The sequence below is a fragment of the Lampetra planeri genome, chromosome 36, assembly GCF_965212315.1.
Source record: "Lampetra planeri chromosome 36, kcLamPlan1.2.h2, whole genome shotgun sequence".
NCBI lineage: Eukaryota > Metazoa > Chordata > Hyperoartia > Petromyzontiformes > Petromyzontidae > Lampetra > Lampetra planeri.
This window is the reverse complement of record NC_136142.1, coordinates 10,488,199-10,505,645: the sequence shown is the minus strand read 5'-3', so window position 1 is coordinate 10,505,645 and position 17,447 is coordinate 10,488,199. Positions and strand designations below refer to the sequence as shown.

General features: G+C 56.9%; 1 protein-coding gene across 7 annotated transcripts in view; it reads left to right on the top strand.

Moving 5' to 3' along the window:
* LOC144730799 (uncharacterized) overlaps positions 1-17,447 on the top strand; it is a 31,102-nt gene that overhangs the window by 1,066 nt on the left and 12,589 nt on the right. For 3 of the 7 annotated variants that reach the window (XM_078611555.1, XM_078611556.1, XM_078611554.1), the window contains exons 2-4: positions 183-1,592; positions 2,687-2,872; positions 4,761-5,518. In XM_078611555.1, the coding sequence (XP_078467681.1) occupies positions 590-1,592; positions 2,687-2,872; positions 4,761-5,518 (1,947 nt within the window). In that variant the 5' untranslated portion in view covers positions 183-589. Of the gene's footprint in view, positions 1-182; positions 2,873-4,760; positions 5,519-17,447 lie in introns of those variants that run through there. The other 4 variants (XM_078611557.1, XM_078611559.1, XM_078611558.1 and 1 more) reach the window with 4 other exon arrangements.

Sequence of the window (17,447 nt, the reverse complement as noted above, 5' to 3'; positions counted from 1 at the left end):
GCGCGCCTTCTCGTTCCGCGATACCAGCACTCGACACTGGGACAACGTTGCACGAACAGTGTGTGCGTGCCCGTGCTGTGATGATGTTACACCGGCACTGTGATGATGTTACACCGGCACTGTGACATCGACATTGTGACACCAGCACTGTGAGATTGACACTGTGACAATTGATTTTGCAGGTAATTGGAGTCCACTCGTCTTCCAGTCGAATGGCGTGACTCTGCCCGTTCTGCTAACGTCATCATCACCTCTCCTCGTCCACCTCGTTCGCAGTCACCTCACCCCCCCCGCCTCCACCCTCCCAATCTCCTCCACGCTCCCCATCTCCTCTCGACCTTCACCACATCTCTCCTTTCTGCCCTCCTTGCCCTCGCTTATCCTCCATCTCTAAGCCCCCTCTGCTTTCTACTCCACCTCAATCTTTCATCCAATTATCCTGCATCTCCACTAACTCGCGGTTTACTCTCCTTCCTCTTCTGCTGACCTCTTCCTCCAGCTCCTCTATATCCTCCTCTTACCCCCACCATTCTCACCTCCTCCCTACCACTACCATTTTCACCACCTCCTCCTCCCCTCCACCGACACCATGACGGTTCGCCCGTGCCCCGACCACTGCGTCTCCATCATGACGACGCTGAGCGCCCAACGCCTCTCGGGCTCCTCGCTCTGCGACCTGGCGCTCATCGTCCACGTCCCTCCTCCTGCTCCTCCTCCTGCTGCTGCTACCGCAGCATCATCGGGATGCGGCACAACCAGGCGGAGGAGGGGCGTGGGGAGGGAGCTCGGCCGAGGGAGAGCTGGGGGAGCGGAGGGAGCTGGTGGGAGAGCTAGTGGGGGAGCTGGTGGGGGAGCGGAGGGAACGGGAGGTGGTGCCGGGGAGCTCGTGGTTCTGATGCCGTGCCATCGCGCCGTGCTGGCCGCGTGCAGCCCTCTCTTTCGAGACGCCGTCATCGAGACGTGTGGGGACGTGCAGGATGGCGGCGGCGGTGGCGCCGGCGGCGATGCTAACGACGGGGGGGCAGACCGGTGGGAACGCGCGTGGGAGGACGGGGAGATGGTCGGGAACGAGGGGACCTCGGCCGGGAGCAATGGCCACGCGGTGAGCGAAGGAAGTGGCGTTGATATGGCCGTGAGGACAGAGGAGGAGGAGGAGGCGGCAGATGCGGCCGATGCGAGAGACCAGACGTCGGCTGAGAAGGACAGCCTTGGCGCAGCCATCGGAAACGACGGTGGGGGCGCAGCCGCGACGGAAGGGGCGACAGCTCTGGAAGAAGGGGAGACGATGACGAGGGATGAGCAAACGAATGTGAAGGAAGGAGAGGAGGTTCTGTGGAAAGAGGGAGATGCCGCTCTCAAGGAAGAGCAGGCGGTCCTGAAGATTGTGGAGATAGTGATTGGAGAGACAGTTTTAAGTTGCTATCAGACGGCTGAGGAGCACAGCAGCAGTGCATTAACTGAGAGAAGTGACCCGGAGACAGCTGTGGCAGAAGAGGAGGAACCTGTAAGGGATGCGGAGATGGCCACGAGGAATGAGACGCCAACGATTCATCCCAGCTCACTGGGACAGTGGATTCCTCGCCTCCGACCAGGTTTCCCTCGCCATGTCACAACGCATTGGTCTGCCCCTAGCAATACACAAGTAAACACGACCGTCAAGTTAAGTCAATCTTTTTGCGATGTGGCTCGGTGGCTCGGAGGTCAATCAAAGCGCTGAGCTGGGTTCAAATGCGGAAAACTTTCAAATAGCTCGCAGCTCTTGTCATGTGCAGAAAAAGAAATATGGTGAAATAATTGCACGTGAATACTGGGCAGACTTGTTCAATTTTAAATACAGTTAATGCAGCATCGTTAGCTGAAAACTACAATTACATTACAATCACCGTTTTAATTTGGCCCCTTTACACTGCAATTGATCAAATCGCACTGAAAAAAAGTGCTTACAGAATATAATTAATTTTAATTGCAAAAATGTTTCTCAAGATTATGGCCATGCGTCATGAACATGAGCTTGTAATGGTTGAGGCATGCCTTGTGTTAATCTGTGTTCCTTGCACGTTTGTGTTCACCCCACGTGTTGTATTTGTGCCTGTCCATGTGTTTTTCACTTTGCCTCCCTGTGCATGCATGCCTGTATGTGTGTCCACGGCTGGAGGAGTGGTGGCACAACGGTTAGACATTACGCTACGAACCCAGTGACCCAAGTGCCACCAACTCGAGTGACGAATATTTGAATCGGTGCTGGGCCACCCCTAGGACGACTCTTCCTCAAATGAGTACCTGGTGCGGTATGTAAACAACATCGCCACTGGGCGTGGTGCTGGCCACCCACCTCCTCGTGTGCTGTAACCGGCCTTCACAGGTGCTCGCTAACAGTACTTGCCCTAACAGTCTGTTAAGGCTATACGGAGGATCTTTAATGTCTTTTTCATACCTTCGAATGTGCCTGTGCGTGCGTCCGTGGGAAGCGGGAGTGTAGCGGTTTGCATGCTGCGTTACAAACCCGGCGACCCGCGTGTGTGCATGTGTTGTGTGTGCGGCCACCCGGGTTCGATTCCCGTTCACAACCAACACCAGTGACGATTAGCTCAACCGGTCCTGGGCCTCCCCTAGGTCGGCTCGGCCTCCAACAATCTGATAAGCCTATACGGGGGGTGGGATCTTTGCCTCTGTCTTTTGTGCGCAGCTGTGCCCGGGCACTGGCTGTGCGAGCTGCCCCCCACGCTGGGCCCTCTGGCCGTGTCCCGGCTCCTGGACTTTGCCTACCGGGGTCGGCTCGACGCGCACGCTGCCCGCGACCGCTTGACTTTGCACGCCGCGCAGGTGCTCCGCATGACCGGAGCCATCGCCGCCTTCATGGAGCCCGTGAACGGTGCCGCCCTCCTCGCACTCCATATGCCCACAGTCCCTCCCCTGCCCGCACTTCCTCGACCCACAGTGCTCCTCCTCTTTGGCATTCTTATGTCCTTGCCACTGGAAACAACCGAGCTGTACCAGGGCCGTGACACGGTGCCCCACCCACACATCCTCTACCCACAGTGCCCCACCCACACATCCTACACCCACAGTGCCCCACCCACACTCCCACACCCACAGTGCCCCACCCACACTCCCTACACCCACAGTGCCCCACCCACACTCCCTACACCCACAGTGCCCCACCCACACTCCTACACCCACAGTGCCCCACCCACACTCCCACACCCACAGTGCCCCACCCACACTCCCACACCCACAGTGCCCCACCCACACTCCCTACACCCACAGTGCCCCACCCACACTCCCACACCCACAGTGCCCCACCCACACTCCCACACCCACAGTGCCCCACCCACACTCCCTACACCCACAGTGCCCCAGCCACACTCCCACACCCACAGTGCCCCACCCACACATCCCACACCCACAGTGCCCCACCCACAGTGCCCCACCAACACTCCTACACCCACAGTGCCCCACCCACACTCCCACACCCACAGTGCCCCACCCACACTCCCACACCCACAGTGCCCCACCCACACTCCCACACCCACAGTGCCCCACCCACACTCCCTACACCCACAGTGCCCCACCCACACTCCCTACACCCACAGTGCCCCACCCACACTCCTACACCCACAGTGCCCCACCCACACTCCTACATCCACAGTGCCCCACCCACACTCCCACACCCACAGTGCCCCACCCACACATCCCACACCCACAGTGCCCCACCCACAGTGCCCCACCCACACTCCTACACCCACAGTGCCCCACCCACACTCCCACACCCACAGTGCCCCTCCCACACCCACAGTGCCCCACCCACACATCCTACACCCACAGTGCCCCACCCACACTCCCTCTACCCACAGTGCCCCACCCACACTCCCACACCCACAGTGCCCCACCCACACTCCTACACCCACAGTGCCCCACCCACACTCCTACACCCACAGTGCCCCACCCACACTCCCACACCCACAGTGCCCCACCCACACTCCCACACCCACAGTGCCCCACCCACACATCCTACACCCACAGTGCCCCACCCACACTCCCTCTACCCACAGTGCCCCACCCACACTCCCACACCCACAGTGCCCCACCCACACTCCTACACCCACAGTGCCCCACCCACACTCCTACACCCACAGTGCCCCACCCACACTCCCACACCCACAGTGCCCCACCCACACATCCCACACCCACAGTGCCCCACCCACAGTGCCCCACCCACACTTCTACACCCACAGTGCCCCACCCACACTCCCACACCCACAGTGCCCCACCCACACTCCCACACCCACAGTGCCCCACCCACACATCCTACACCCACAGTGCCCCACCCACACTCCCTCTACCCACAGTGCCCCACCCACACTCCCACACCCACAGTGCCCCACCCACACTCCCACACCCACAGTGCCCCACCCACACTCCCTGTGCCCACGGTGCCCTGCCTGCACTTCCTATACCCACAATGCTCCTCTTTAGTACTCGTACACGTTTTCCACTGGAAGCAACTGAGACGTGCCAGGGCCGTGCCGAGTCAGCCTGACACGGCTCGGCAGGCGCCAGGTTGCTTTTCCACTGCAGAAGCCGAGCCGCTGACGTCGGACGCAATGAAGCGGCGGAGCCGCGTCCTTACGGCATGCTGACCGATGTCACGCACGACGAACGAGTCGAGACGTGCGTATACAACGCGGTAACTCTGTTGGCGCGGTTTAATTTGTCACGAGCGCCAATTCGTTCGGAATTCTGCTCTTATGACTCCACAGTTGGGTCCGACAGAGGTGGGGCTACCCCTAGCGAATTCAACGACACCACCGACGACGACGACGGTAACGGCACGAGGAGTAGCTTGGCTCCGCCTCGAGCGCGCGGAGTTCCGGCACCTCGGCACGGGCGTCCCCAGAAACGTCCGAGGACTATCCCGGCGCCCTACAAGGACTCCTCGGCTGCTGAGGACCCATGGCCGGCCAATAACGTGCCCGCGCCGGCAGAATCGAAGGGGGACCCCCCACCGGCTAGGACCCTACAGGCGTCCAAGAAAATGCCCGTGCTGGCAGAGCCGAAAGAGGACCGATCGAAGCTCCAAAGGTTGTCCAGGAAAGTTCCAGCGACGGCAAAGTCCACGGACGACTCGCCCGAGACCCCACAGGTGGCCAGAAAAGTGCCGATGCCGGTGGAGTCGGCAGAAGACCTACGGAAGACCCCAAGGGCGTCCAGGAAAGTGTCCGTGTTGGCGGAACCAAAGGAGGCCTGCCCGGCCAAGGTGGCACCACCTGCAGTCAAGCAAGTGCCAGAATCCGAGGACCCAAGGGAAGAATCACCGCTGCCTGCCGAGACCCCGCGGCCAGCCAGGAAAGCGCCGGCGCCCGTGGATGAACTCGAGGTGCCCCCTGCTAAGACCACACGGATGGCCTGGAAAGTAGCGGTTTCCGGGGAATCACGGGAGGTCCCGCGGGCGTCCGAGGAAATTGCTGGCGAAGCCCAGTTGGTGAAGCGTGTGTGCCACGATGAGGTTTCGCTTGCCGTGAGTGTTTTTATTTTTTTAACACAACTTGCTATGCAAAACAATAGACTAGCTGGCCATAAGTAATAGTGGGCGGAGTCACTTGGACAGTGGGCGGAGCAACTTGGACAGTGGGCGGAGTTACTTGGACAGTGGGTGGAGCTGCTTGGACAGTGGGCGGAGTTACTTGGACAGTGGGTGGAGCTGCTTGGACAGTGGGCGGAGTCACTTGGACAGTGGGTGGAGTTACTTGGACAGTGGGTGGAGTCACTTGAACAGTGGGCGGAGTCACTTGGACAGTGGGCGGAGCTACTTGGACAGTGGGCGGAGTCACTTGAACAGTGGGCGGAGTCACTTGGACAGTGGGTGGAGTTACTTGGACAGTGGGCGGAGCTACTTGGACAGTGGGTGGAGTTACTTGGACAGTGGGCGGAGTCACTTGAACAGTGGGCGGAGTCACTTGAACAGTGGGCGGAGTCACTTGGACAGTGGGCGGAGCTACTTGGACAGTGGGCGGAGCTACTTGGACAGTGGGCGGAGTCACTTGGACAGTGGGTGGAGTTACTTGGACAGTGGGCGGAGTTACTTGAACAGTGGGCGGAGTCACTTGGACAGTGGGTGGAGTTACTTGGACAGTGGGCGGAGTTACTTCAACAGTGGGCGGAGGGACTTGGACAGTGGGTGGAGTTACTTGGACAGTGGGCGGAGTTACTTGGACAGTGGGCGGAGTTACTTGAACAGTGGGCGGAGTCACTTGGACAGTGGGTGGAGTTACTTGGACAGTGGGTGGAGCTACTTGAACAGTGGGTGGAGTTACTTGGACAGTGGGTGGAGTTACTTGGACAGTGGGTGGAGCTACTTGGACAGTGGGTGGAGTCACTTGGACAGTGGGCGGAGTCACTTGGACAGTGGGCGGAGCTACTTGGACAGTGGGCGGAGTCACTTGGACAGTGGGTGGGGTCACTTAGACAGTGGGCGAAGTTACTTGGACAGTGGGCGGAGTTACTTGGACAGTGGGTGGAGTTACTTGGACAGTGGGCGAAGTTACTTGGACAGTGGGCGGAGTTACTTGGACAGTGGGCGGAGTCACTTGGACAGTGGGTGGGGTCACTTAGACAGTGGGCGAAGTTACTTGGACAGTGGGCGGAGTTACTTGGACAGTGGGCGGAGTTACTTGGACAGTGGGCGGAGCTACTTGGACAGTGGGCGGAGTCACTTGGACAGTGGGTGGAGTTACTTGGACAGTGGGTGGAGTTACTTGGACAGTGGGCGGAGTTACTTGGACAGTGGGCGGAGCTACTTGGACAGTGGGTGGAGTTACTTGGACAGTGGGCGGAGTTACTTGGACAGTGGGCGGAGCTACTTGGACAGTGGGTGGAGTTACTTGGACAGTGGGTGGAGTTACTTGGACAGTGGGCGGAGCTACTTGGACAGTGGGCGGAGTTACATGAACAGTGGGTGGAGTTACTTGGACAGTGGGCGGAGTCACTTGAACAGTGGGCGGAGTCACTTGAACAGTGGGCGGAGTCACTTGGACAGTGGGCGGAGTTACTTGAACAGTGGGCGGAGTCACTTGGACAGTGGGCGGAGTCACTTGGACAGTGGGTGGAGTTACTTGGACAGTGGGCGGAGTCACTTGGACAGTGGGCGGAGTCACTTGGACAGTGGGCGGAGTTACATGAACAGTGGGTGGAGCTACTTGAACAGTGGGTGGAGTCACTTGAACAGTGGGTGGAGCTACTTGAACAGTGGGTGGAGCTACTTGAACAGTGGGCGGAGTTACTTGAACAGTGGGTGGAGCTACTTGAACAGTGGGCGGAGTTACTTGGACAGTGGGCGGAGTTACTTGGACAGTGGGCGGAGTCACTTGAACAGTGGGTGGAGCTACTTGAACAGTGGGCGGAGTTACTTGGACATTGGGCGGAGTCACTTGGACAGTGGGTGGAGCTACTTGAACAGTGGGCGGAGTTACTTGAACAGTGGGTGGAGCTACTTGAACAGTGGGTGGAGCTACTTGAACAGTGGGTGGAGTTACTTGGACAGTGGGCGGAGTTACTTGAACAGTGGGTGGAGCTACATGAACAGTGGGCGGAGTTACTTGGACAGTGGGCGGAGTCACTTGAACAGTGGGTGGAGCTACTTGAACAGTGGGTGGAGTTACTTGAACAGTGGGTGGAGTCACTTGAACAGTGGGTGGAGCTACTTGAACAGTGGGTGGAGTTACTTGGACAGTGGGTGGAGTCACTTGAACAGTGGGTGGAGTTACTTGGACAGTGGGTGGAGTTACTTGAACAGTGGGTGGAGCTACTTGAACAGTGGGCGGAGTTACTTGGACAGTGGGTGGAGTTACTTGGACAGTGGGCGGAGTCACTTGAACAGTGGGTGGAGCTACTTGAACAGTGGGTGGAGTTACTTGGACAGTGGGTGGAGTCACTTGAACAGTGGGTGGAGTTACTTGAACAGTGGGCGGAGTCACTTGAACAGTGGGTGGAGCTACTTGAACAGTGGGTGGAGTTACTTGGACAGTGGGTGGAGTCACTTGAACAGTGGGTGGAGTTACTTGGACAGTGGGTGGAGTTACTTGGACAGTGGGTGGAGCTACTTGAACAGTGGGCGGAGTTACTTGGACAGTGGGTGGAGTTTCTTGGACAGTGGGTGGAGCTACTTGGACAGTGGGCGGAGTCACTTGAACAGTGGGTGGAGTTACTTGAACAGTGGGCGGAGTTACTTGGACAGTGGGTGGAGTCACTTGAACAGTGGGTGGAGTTACTTGAACAGTGGGCGGAGTTACTTGAACAGTGGGCGGAGTTACTTGGACAGTGGGTGGAGTCACTTGAACAGTGGGTGGAGTTACTTGGACAGTGGGTGGAGTTACTTGGACAGTGGGTGGAGCTACTTGAACAGTGGGCGGAGTTACTTGGACAGTGGGTGGAGTTACTTGGACAGTGGGTGGAGTTACTTGAACAGTGGGCGGAGTTACTTGGACAGTGGGTGGAGTCACTTGAACAGTGGGTGGAGTTACTTGGACAGTGGGTGGAGTTACTTGGACAGTGGGTGGAGCTACTTGAACAGTGGGCGGAGTTACTTGGACAGTGGGTGGAGTTACTTGAACAGTGGGTGGAGCTACTTGGACAGTGGGCGGAGTCACTTGAACAGTGGGTGGAGTTACTTGGACAGTGGGTGGAGTTACTTGAACAGTGGGTGGAGCTACTTGGACAGTGGGTGGAGTTACTTGGACAGTGGGTGGAGCTACTTGAACAGTGGGCGGAGTTACTTGGACAGTGGGTGGAGTTACTTGGACAGTGGGTGGAGCTACTTGGACAGTGGGCGGAGTCACTTGAACAGTGGGTGGAGTTACTTGGACAGTGGGTGGAGTTACTTGGACAGTGGGTGGAGCTACTTGAACAGTGGGCCGAGTTACTTGGACAGTGGGCGGAGTCACTTGAACAGTGGGTGGAGCTACTTGAACAGTGGGTGGAGCTACTTGAACAGTGGGTGGAGTTACTTGGACAGTGGGTGGAGTCACTTGAACAGTGGGCGGAGCTACTTGAACAGTGGGCGGAGTCACTTGGACAGTGGGTGGAGTTACTTGGACAGTGGGCGAAGTTACTTGAACAGTGGGTGGAGTTACTTGAACAGTGGGCGGAGGGACTTGGACAGTGGGTGGAGTTACTTGAACAGTGGGCGGAGTTACTTGGACAGTGGGCGGAGTTACTTGGACAGTGGGTGGAGTTACTTGGACAGTGGGTGGAGTTACTTGGACAGTGGGTGGAGTTACTTGGACAGGGGGTGGAGTTACTTGGACAGGGGGTGGAGTTACTTGGACAGTGGGTGGAGTCACTTGAACAGTGGGTGGAGTTACTTGAACAGTGGGCGGAGTTACTTGGACAGTGGGTGGAGTTACTTGGACAGTGGGTGGAGTTACTTGGACAGTGGGTGGAGTTACTTGGACAGGGGGTGGAGTTACTTGGACAGGGGGTGGAGTTACTTGGACAGTGGGTGGAGTCACTTGAACAGTGGGTGGAGTTACTTGAACAGTGGGTGGAGTTACTTGGACAGTGGGCGGAGCTACTTGAACAGTGGGTGGAGTTACTTGGACAGTGGGTGGAGTTACTTGGACAGGGGGTGGAGTTACTTGGACAGTGGGCGGAGTTACTTGGACAGGGGGTGGAGTTACTTGAACAGTGGGCGGAGTTACTTGGACAGGGGGTGGAGTTACTTGAACAGTGGGTGGAGTTACTTGAACAGTGGGTGGAGTTACTTGGACAGGGGGTGGAGTTACTTGGACAGGGGGTGGAGTTACTTGGACAGGGGGTGGAGTTACTTGGACAGGGGGTGGAGTTACTTGGACAGGGGGTGGAGTTACTTGGACAGTGGGTGGAGTCACTTGAACAGTGGGTGGAGTTACTTGAACAGTGGGCGGAGTTACTTGGACAGTGGGTGGAGTTACTTGGACAGTGGGTGGAGTTACTTGGACAGGGGGTGGAGTTACTTGGACAGGGGGTGGAGTTACTTGGACAGGGGGTGGAGTTACTTGGACAGGGGGTGGAGTTACTTGGACAGTGGGTGGAGTCACTTGAACAGTGGGTGGAGTTACTTGAACAGTGGGCGGAGTTACTTGGACAGTGGGTGGAGTTACTTGGACAGTGGGTGGAGTTACTTGGACAGGGGGTGGAGTTACTTGGACAGTGGGCGGAGCTACTTGAACAGTGGGTGGAGTTACTTGGACAGTGGGTGGAGTTACTTGGACAGTGGGCGGAGCTACTTGAACAGTGGGCGGAGTTACTTGGACAGTGGGTGGAGTTACTTGGACAGTGGGCGGAGCTACTTGAACAGTGGGTGGAGTTACTTGGACAGTGGGTGGAGTTACTTGGACAGTGGGCGGAGCTACTTGAAGAGTGGGCGGAGTTACTTGGACAGTGGGTGGAGTTACTTGGACAGTGGGCGGAGCTACTTGGACAGTGGGTGGAGTTACTTGGACAGTGGGTGGAGTTACTTGGACAGGGGGTGGAGTTACTTGGACAGTGGGTGGAGTTACTTGAACAGTGGGTGGAGTTACTTGGACAGTGGGTGGAGTTACTTGAACAGTGGGCGGAGCTACTTGAACAGTGGGTGGAGTTACTTGGACAGTGGGTGGAGTTACTTGGACAGGGGGTGGAGTTACTTGGACAGTGGGTGGAGCTACTTGGACAGTGGGCGGAGTCACTTGGACAGTGGGCGGAGTCACTTGGACAGTGGGCGGAGCTACTTGAACAGTGGGTGGAGTTACTTGGACAGTGGGTGGAGTTACTTGGACAGGGGGTGGAGTTACTTAGACAGTGGGCGGAGCTACTTGGACAGTGGGCGGAGTCACTTGGACAGTGGGTGGAGTTACTTGGACAGTGGGCGGAGTCACTTGGACAGTGGGTGGGGTCACTTAGTGGGCGGAGTTACTTGGACAGTGGGCGGAGTCACTTGGACAGTGGTTGGGGTCACTTAGACAGTGGGCGGAGCTACTTGGACAGTGGGCGGAGTCACTTGGACAGTGGGCGGAGTCACTTGGACAGTGGGTGGAGTTACTTGGACAGTGGGCGGAGTCACTTGGACAGTGGGTGGAGTTACTTGGACAGTGGGCGGAGTCACTTGGACAGTGGGCGGAGCTACTTGGACAGTGGGTGGAGTTACTTGGACAGTGGGCGGAGTACTTGAACAGTGGGCGGAGTCACTTGGACAGTGGGCGGAGCTACTTGGACAGTGGGCGGAGTCACTTGGACAGTGCGCGGAGTCACTTGAACAGTGGGTGGAGTTACTTGGACAGTGGGCGGAGTTTCTTGGACAGTGGGTGGAGTTACTTGAACAGTGGGCTGAGTCACTTGAACAGTGGGTGGAGCTACTTGAACAGTGGGCGGAGTTACTTGAACAGTGGGCGGAGTCACTTGGACAGTGGGTGGAGCTACTTGAACAGTGGGCGGAGTTACTTGAACAGTGGGTGGAGTTACTTGGACAGTGGGCGGAGTCACTTGGACAGTGGGCGGAGTTACTTGGACAGTGGGCGGAGTTACTTGGACAGTGGGCGGAGTTACTTGGACAGTGGGCGGAGCTACTTGGACAGTGGGCGGAGTCACTTGGACAGTGGGTGGAGATACTTGGACAGTGGGCGGAGTTACTTGAACAGTGGGCGGAGTCACTTGGACAGTGGGTGGAGCTACTTGAACAGTGGGCGGAGTCACTTGGACAGTGGGTGGAGCTACTTGAACAGTGGGCGGAGTCACTTGGACAGTGGGCGGAGTTACTTGAACAGTGGGCGGAGTCACTTGGACAGTGGGTGGAGTCACTTGAACAGTGGGCGGAGTCACTTGGACAGTGGGCGGAGGTACTTGGACAGTGGGCGGAGTCACTTGGACAGTGGGCGGAGTCACTTGGACAGTGGGTGGAGTTACTTGGACAGTGGGTGGAGTCACTTGGACAGTGGGCGGAGTCACTTGGACAGTGGGCGGAGTCACTTGGACAGTGGGCGGAGTTACTTGAACAGTGGGCGGAGTTACTTGAACAGTGGGCGGAGTCACTTGGACAGTGGGTGGAGTTACTTGGACAATGGGCGGAGCTACTTGGACAGTGGGCGGAGTCACTTGGACAGTGGGCGGAGTCACTTGGACAGTGGGCGGAGTCACTTGGACAGTGGGCGGAGTCACTTGGACAGTGGGTGGAGTCACTTGGACAGTGGGCGGAGCTACTTGGACAGTGGGTGGAGTTACTTGAACAGTGGGTGGAGTTACTTGAACAGTGGGTGGAGTCACTTGAACAGTGGGTGGAGCTACTTGAACAGTGGGTGGAGTTACTTGGACAGTGGGTGGAGTCACTTGAACAGTGGGTGGAGTTACTTGGACAGTGGGTGGAGTTACTTGGACAGTGGGTGGAGCTACTTGAACAGTGGGCGGAGTTACTTGGACAGTGGGTGGAGTTACTTGGACAGTGGGCGGAGTCACTTGAACAGTGGGTGGAGCTACTTGAACAGTGGGTGGAGTTACTTGGACAGTGGGTGGAGTCACTTGAACAGTGGGTGGAGTTACTTGAACAGTGGGCGGAGTCACTTGAACAGTGGGTGGAGCTACTTGAACAGTGGGTGGAGTTACTTGGACAGTGGGTGGAGTCACTTGAACAGTGGGTGGAGTTACTTGGACAGTGGGTGGAGTTACTTGGACAGTGGGTGGAGCTACTTGAACAGTGGGCGGAGTTACTTGGACAGTGGGTGGAGTTTCTTGGACAGTGGGTGGAGCTACTTGGACAGTGGGCGGAGTCACTTGAACAGTGGGTGGAGTTACTTGAACAGTGGGCGGAGTTACTTGGACAGTGGGTGGAGTCACTTGAACAGTGGGTGGAGTTACTTGAACAGTGGGCGGAGTTACTTGAACAGTGGGCGGAGTTACTTGGACAGTGGGTGGAGTCACTTGAACAGTGGGTGGAGTTACTTGGACAGTGGGTGGAGTTACTTGGACAGTGGGTGGAGCTACTTGAACAGTGGGCGGAGTTACTTGGACAGTGGGTGGAGTTACTTGAACAGTGGGTGGAGTTACTTGAACAGTGGGCGGAGTTACTTGGACAGTGGGTGGAGTCACTTGAACAGTGGGTGGAGTTACTTGGACAGTGGGTGGAGTTACTTGGACAGTGGGTGGAGCTACTTGAACAGTGGGCGGAGTTACTTGGACAGTGGGTGGAGTTACTTGAACAGTGGGTGGAGTTACTTGAACAGTGGGTGGAGCTACTTGGACAGTGGGCGGAGTCACTTGAACAGTGGGTGGAGTTACTTGGACAGTGGGTGGAGTTACTTGAACAGTGGGTGGAGCTACTTGGACAGTGGGTGGAGTTACTTGGACAGTGGGTGGAGCTACTTGAACAGTGGGTGGAGTTACTTGGACAGTGGGTGGAGTTACTTGGACAGTGGGTGGAGCTACTTGGACAGTGGGCGGAGTCACTTGAACAGTGGGTGGAGTTACTTGGACAGTGGGTGGAGTTACTTGGACAGTGGGTGGAGCTACTTGAACAGTGGGCGGAGTTACTTGGACAGTGGGCGGAGTCACTTGAACAGTGGGTGGAGCTACTTGAACAGTGGGTGGAGCTACTTGAACAGTGGGTGGAGTTACTTGGACAGTGGGTGGAGTCACTTGAACAGTGGGCGGAGTCACTTGAACAGTGGGCGGAGTCACTTGGACAGTGGGTGGAGTTACTTGGACAGTGGGCGAAGTTACTTGAACAGTGGGTGGAGTTACTTGAACAGTGGGCGGAGGGACTTGGACAGTGGGTGGAGTTACTTGAACAGTGGGCGGAGTTACTTGGACAGTGGGCGGAGTTACTTGGACAGTGGGTGGAGTTACTTGGACAGTGGGTGGAGTTACTTGGACAGTGGGTGGAGTTACTTGGACAGGGGGTGGAGTTACTTGGACAGGGGGTGGAGTTACTTGGACAGTGGGTGGAGTCACTTGAACAGTGGGTGGAGTTACTTGAACAGTGGGCGGAGTTACTTGGACAGTGGGTGGAGTTACTTGGACAGTGGGTGGAGTTACTTGGACAGTGGGCGGAGCTACTTGAACAGTGGGTGGAGTTACTTGGACAGTGGGTGGAGTTACTTGGACAGGGGGTGGAGTTACTTGGACAGTGGGCGGAGTTACTTGGACAGGGGGTGGAGTTACTTGAACAGTGGGCGGAGTTACTTGGACAGGGGGTGGAGTTACTTGAACAGTGGGTGGAGTTACTTGGACAGTGGGTGGAGTTACTTGGACAGTGGGTGGAGTTACTTGGACAGTGGGTGGAGTTACTTGAACAGTGGGCGGAGTTACTTGGACAGGGGGTGGAGTTACTTGAACAGTGGGTGGAGTTACTTGAACAGTGGGTGGAGTTACTTGGACAGGGGGTGGAGTTACTTGGACAGGGGGTGGAGTTACTTGGACAGGGGGTGGAGTTACTTGGACAGGGGGTGGAGTTACTTGGACAGGGGGTGGAGTTACTTGGACAGTGGGTGGAGTTACTTGGACAGTGGGTGGAGTTACTTGAACAGTGGGCGGAGTTACTTGGACAGTGGGTGGAGTTACTTGGACAGTGGGCGGAGTCACTTGGACAGTGGTTGGGGTCACTTAGACAGTGGGCGGAGCTACTTGGACAGTGGGCGGAGTCACTTGGACAGTGGGCGGAGTCACTTGGACAGTGGGTGGAGTTACTTGGACAGTGGGCGGAGTCACTTGGACAGTGGGTGGAGTTACTTGGACAGTGGGCGGAGTCACTTGGACAGTGGGCGGAGCTACTTGGACAGTGGGTGGAGTTACTTGGACAGTGGGCGGAGTACTTGAACAGTGGGCGGAGTCACTTGGACAGTGGGCGGAGCTACTTGGACAGTGGGCGGAGTCACTTGGACAGTGCGCGGAGTCACTTGAACAGTGGGTGGAGTTACTTGGACAGTGGGCAGAGTTTCTTGGACAGTGGGTGGAGTTACTTGAACAGTGGGCTGAGTCACTTGAACAGTGGGTGGAGTTACTTGAACAGTGGGCGGAGTCACTTGAACAGTGGGTGGAGTTACTTGAACAGTGGGTGGAGTTACTTGAACAGTGGGCTGAGTCACTTGAACAGTGGGTGGAGCTACTTGAACAGTGGGCGGAGTTACTTGAACAGTGGGCGGAGTCACTTGGACAGTGGGTGGAGCTACTTGGACAGTGGGCGGAGTCACTTGGACAGTGGGTGGGGTCACTTAGTGGGCGGAGTTACTTGGACAGTGGGCGGAGTCACTTGGACAGTGGTTGGGGTCACTTAGACAGTGGGCGGAGCTACTTGGACAGTGGGCGGAGTCACTTGGACAGTGGGCGGAGTCACTTGGACAGTGGGTGGAGTTACTTGGACAGTGGGCGGAGTCACTTGGACAGTGGGTGGAGTTACTTGGACAGTGGGCGGAGTCACTTGGACAGTGGGCGGAGCTACTTGGACAGTGGGTGGAGTTACTTGGACAGTGGGCGGAGTACTTGAACAGTGGGCGGAGTCACTTGGACAGTGGGCGGAGCTACTTGGACAGTGGGCGGAGTCACTTGGACAGTGCGCGGAGTCACTTGAACAGTGGGTGGAGTTACTTGGACAGTGGGCGGAGTTTCTTGGACAGTGGGTGGAGTTACTTGAACAGTGGGCTGAGTCACTTGAACAGTGGGTGGAGTTACTTGAACAGTGGGCGGAGTCACTTGAACAGTGGGCTGAGTCACTTGAACAGTGGGCGGAGTCACTTGGACAGTGGGTGGAGCTACTTGAACAGTGGGCGGAGTTACTTGAACAGTGGGTGGAGTTACTTGGACAGTGGGCGGAGTCACTTGGACAGTGGGCGGAGTTACTTGGACAGTGGGCGGAGTTACTTGGACAGTGGGCGGAGTTACTTGGACAGTGGGCGGAGCTACTTGGACAGTGGGCGGAGTCACTTGGACAGTGGGTGGAGTTACTTGGACAGTGGGCGGAGTTACTTGAACAGTGGGCGGAGTCACTTGGACAGTGGGTGGAGTTACTTGAACAGTGGGTGGAGTTACTTGAACAGTGGGCTGAGTCACTTGAACAGTGGGTGGAGCTACTTGAACAGTGGGCGGAGTTACTTGAACAGTGGGCGGAGTCACTTGGACAGTGGGTGGAGCTACTTGGACAGTGGGCGGAGTCACTTGGACAGTGGGTGGGGTCACTTAGTGGGCGGAGTTACTTGGACAGTGGGCGGAGTCACTTGGACAGTGGTTGGGGTCACTTAGACAGTGGGCGGAGCTACTTGGACAGTGGGCGGAGTCACTTGGACAGTGGGCGGAGTCACTTGCACAGTGGGTGGAGTTACTTGGACAGTGGGCGGAGTCACTTGGACAGTGGGTGGAGTTACTTGGACAGTGGGCGGAGTCACTTGGACAGTGGGCGGAGCTACTTGGACAGTGGGTGGAGTTACTTGGACAGTGGGCGGAGTACTTGAACAGTGGGCGGAGTCACTTGGACAGTGGGCGGAGCTACTTGGACAGTGGGCGGAGTCACTTGGACAGTGCGCGGAGTCACTTGAACAGTGGGTGGAGTTACTTGGACAGTGGGCGGAGTTTCTTGGACAGTGGGTGGAGTTACTTGAACAGTGGGCTGAGTCACTTGAACAGTGGGTGGAGTTACTTGAACAGTGGGCGGAGTCACTTGAACAGTGGGCTGAGTCACTTGAACAGTGGGTGGAGCTACTTGAACAGTGGGCGGAGTTACTTGAACAGTGGGCGGAGTCACTTGGACAGTGGGTGGAGCTACTTGAACAGTGGGCGGAGTTACTTGAACAGTGGGTGGAGTTACTTGGACAGTGGGCGGAGTCACTTGGACAGTGGGCGGAGTTACTTGGACAGTGGGCGGAGTTACTTGGACAGTGGGCGGAGTTACTTGGACAGTGGGCGGAGCTACTTGGACAGTGGGCGGAGTCACTTGGACAGTGGGTGGAGTTACTTGGACAGTGGGCGGAGTTACTTGAACAGTGGGCGGAGTCACTTGGACAGTGGGTGGAGCTACTTGAACAGTGGGCGGAGTCACTTGGACAGTGGGTGGAGCTACTTGAACAGTGGGCGGAGTCACTTGGACAGTGGGCGGAGTTACTTGAACAGTGGGCGGAGTCACTTGGACAGTGGGTGGAGTCACTTGAACAGTGGGCGGAGTCACTTGGACAGTGGGCGGAGCTACTTGGACAGTGGGCGGAGTCACTTGGACAGTGGGCGGAGTCACTTGGACAGTGGGTGGAGTTACTTGGACAGTGGGTGGAGTCACTTGGACAGTGGGCGGAGTCACTTGGACAGTGGGCGGAGTCACTTGGACAGTGGGCGGAGTCACTTGGACAGTGGGCGGAGTTACTTGAACAGTGGGCGGAGTTACTTGAACAGTGGGCGGAGTCACTTGGACAGTGGGTGGAGTTACTTGGACAGTGGGCGGAGTCACTTGGACAGTGGGCGGAGTC